At 48.7% G+C, this 3,556-nt stretch overlaps 1 protein-coding gene across 1 annotated transcript; it reads left to right on the forward strand.

Moving 5' to 3' along the window:
* The first annotated feature begins 1,812 nt into the window (after window positions 1-1,812).
* Krtap29-1 (keratin associated like protein 29-1) lies at window positions 1,813-3,265 on the forward strand. Its single transcript, XM_028889497.2, has one exon. The coding sequence runs from the start codon at window positions 1,852-1,854 to the stop codon at window positions 2,920-2,922; it is 1,071 nt and encodes a 356-aa protein (XP_028745330.1). The 5' UTR covers window positions 1,813-1,851; the 3' UTR covers window positions 2,923-3,265.
* Window positions 3,266-3,556: the final 291 nt, after the last annotated feature.

A 3,556-nucleotide genomic window follows, 5' to 3' on the forward strand; every position in this document is an offset into this window, starting at 1 on the left:
ATTCCAGAATAAAACATATTTCCCAGCTTTCCAAGTTATATAGGGGTGCATGACATCTGAAGTTGATGACAGAGTGAGCATCATGAAAAGGTAGATGTCAGAAGCCATCCATGCCATGACAGGAAAGACAGTGATAGGGGAGGGCTCTTCAGTGGCAAGGGTGAATGTCTTCCAGACATGACTCTCATTAGGGGCTTCTCTTCTTCCAAAGTAGAGGGTGGGGAGGGAGCCAATAAGACAGGGTTCCAGAGCTGCTCCTTTGCCAAGCCTTCGCCAGAATCTTTAGACATTTCAACTCTTTCGGAGGCAGCTGACTTAACCTAAGAAACATCAAGGCAGTTTATGATGGCTCGGTACTTTGAAGATGCGGGTAATGAGCAAACCTGTTCCACAGAATGAGCTGCAAAGCCAGAAGTCAAGACTAGCCCTGCCTGCCTTCCTACACCATCATCTTTCCGTTCCACTGCATGCCTCCGGCAGGAATGAGGCCAAGATGGGCACTTCTGTGGGATGCTGGAATCAGTCTGTGGTGCAGCACCCAGTTGAGCCTAGAGGAAAAAGAGAGAGAGCACCACACATTCTTCTTGGAAGACATTGCTTGAACTTTAAAAGGCTTTGTGGAGAAGATCTGGTATTTCTGGCTGTTGACATTTTATATTTGTGGAATTCATAAGCTGTTGACCTCCATTTTTATGAGTTAATACTCCTTCACGAAATATCAGAAGCTTTGTTTTTCTTCCCCAGAAGTTTTTGAGAAGTTTCTCACACCCTGGTTCAGGCTGACATGGAACTTACTATGTGACCCACACAGGGCTTGAACCTACAGCAAACCTTCTGCCTTAGCTTCCCAAGTATTAGAATTATAGGGGTGATCTAGCATGCTTGACTAAATGTTTGTATTTTAAATTTCCGAATGAAAAGATTATCTTTGGGTGTATTGCTAATTAGGGGTAAACATTGAACTCCTTTGAGTCAGCCAGCACCACTCTGTGTTGGGGAGATGACCTCCATTGCAGGGCCTGGCCATGCTGCTGAGGAATGTCTGAATGCCATTCCTCAGCCTCCACAGTATGAGTCCTTTTCTCTGCACCTTCTCGGGAGATCCAACTGAGCAGAGATTTTGGCAATGATCACTCTGGATTTGAATTTTGTTTTTAATCAAATCCAAACTCTGAGTTTGTTTTGCTACTTTTAAAATAGAGATGCCAAGCATACTAGCTAAGGTCATTTCAAGGATAAATGAAGATACCACCAAGGGCTTGATCATATATGGTAAGTGTACAGTGAATGGAAGCTTTAATAGCTGTTACTTGTTGGCAGCAATTTGAAAGCTAAGCTTCTGTAGAGAGGGGGCACATTTAAACACCCTCGGCTTCCACCAACTCATTTTCTATTCTCCGTCTTTGCTACCACACCTCTCTCGAGATTCCATCAGTGCATCACCTGATCCTAATGGCACAGACCTGCATACTGGAGGAAGAGCGGCTTCCGCTTGGAGGAGGCCTCCTGATGAGAGGGTAGTGAGGAAAAGCCTGCGTTGGTGAGGCTGAGAAACAACCTGTAAAGGAGACAGCTCATTCCACAACGGCATCCGCGCCTCCAAATTCGGCAAAGAGAACTCCTCGCTCAGCAGACAGGTTTGTTATTTTTAAGTGGGGGCATCTTCCCCAGCTCCTGAAGCACTAATCTGATGTTTATATGCAAATGAATAAGAACAATAACAAGGAAGGATGCTGTGGGTGGTGCCAACACCCCAGGGAAGGGCTATAAAATCCCCTTGAAACAAGCCGCTTTTTCAAACGCAGACTGAGCTTGTACTTGTAGCTTCCCAGCCAGGCTAGCAGGGACACCATGACAGACAGCCGTTGTCCTGGAAATCCCAAGGCTGTCCCACCTGTGCCCACCATCTCCGCATGCTCCAATGGTGGCAGCATTAGAAATGCTATCCGTTTGCCCAGTTCCTGCCAGAGCAGGACATGGCAACTGGTTACACATCAAGAAAACTGCAAACCATCCAACAGTGCCCCAGATACCTCTCAACCTGTTTCTTGTCCATCAACCTGTTTTCCAGACACTTCCTGTGTGGGTTTTGTTTGCCAACCCATAGGTTCACACACAGCCTGCTGTGCACCTGACACCGGTGGGCCTCCTCATCCAGCTGCCTCCTGCCAGCCCTCCTGTGTGGAATCTGCTGGTTGTCACACGACGACGACATGCTGTGATAATAGCCCCTGCCACCAGAGCTCCAGCCAGGAACCTGTCTGCACATCAGGGTCATGCGAAGCATCATGTGGCCCATCCACCTACTGTGATGATGGATCCTGCCAGCCATCCTGCTCTGAAGCAACTTCTTGTGGTGAGACCCTGTGCCTACCAGTCAGCTGTGAGGCTGGTCCATGCCAACCAACTTGCTGCCAAGGAGGGTCACATCAACCCATCAAAGGTGAAGGTCAGCTCTGTGAGTCAGTTTATTACCAACCTATCTGCTATATTCTCAAGCCCTGCCAATCAGCTCCCTGCATGCCTGTCTCCTGCCAGCCATTAACTTGTGTGTTCAGTTCTTGCACTCAAACTTGTTGTGTGCCCGCCTCTTGCCAGCCACTTCACTGTCAACCAGCACCTCCAGGCTCCTGCATCTGTCAGCCGGTGGTTACCTGCCAGTACCCCTGTTGTGCAAAGGGCAGTGGTAAATCAACTTCATGTGTTATGGTTTCTAGCAGACTGACTTGCGGTGGACCTGCTTCCAATCAGAGCAGCTGCCAATCTGGACCCGCTTCCAATCAGAGCGGCTGCCAATCTCCTTCTTGCCCGCCCCCTTGCTGTGTGACTGGTTTAGGCAAAACTTCCAGCAATGGCCCCGGTTGCTGTCCACCAACTTCTCCAAATGTGTGCCAAGCAGGCACCTGCGAGCCCGCTTCCTGACAACGTAGCTGTGAGTCCAGCCTCCCTGAGGCTCATCTTCACAATGGAATACTTCATAGCTCTTCTGAGGATGTGCTACATACAGTCCACAACCGTGGAGCCATTCTGTGGGTGTCTGCCTCCAGCCCTGTACAGACGCTGCCCTCCCTGGCTTTCCCGGAGTTCCGACCCACGTTCTCTCTCAGTGCTGGGGAGAGAATGCATCAGCTCTGAGGAGATCATACCCCAGGATGACATGTCAGCAGGCATGATCTTCTCAACAGCACTCATTTCCCGATGTCAGTTCATTTCACGTCAGCAAAGTCTTCTCTCCAATTCTCCTTCCTTTTGATTTTGCCTGGTCTTTCTGGAGATGCTTTTGCTGCCAACTGCTAATAAAAATGTGAGTGGTTAAGTATAATGAGTAAGACTTACAGACTGCTTTCATTCCTTTCCACACTGTACTCCTATGGATTTCATTAAGGTCATGTTTTTTTTTTTTTTTTTTTGGTTTTTCGAGACAGGGTTTCTCTATGTAGCTTTGCGCCTTTCCTGGAACTCACTCAGTAGCCCAGGCTGGCCTCGAACTCACAGAGATCCGCCTGCTTCTGTCTCCCAAGTGCTGGGATTAAAGGCGTGCGCCACCACCGCCCAG

The sequence above is a fragment of the Peromyscus leucopus genome, chromosome 8b (genome assembly GCF_004664715.2).
Source record: "Peromyscus leucopus breed LL Stock chromosome 8b, UCI_PerLeu_2.1, whole genome shotgun sequence".
NCBI classification, from domain to species: Eukaryota; Metazoa; Chordata; class Mammalia; order Rodentia; family Cricetidae; genus Peromyscus; species Peromyscus leucopus.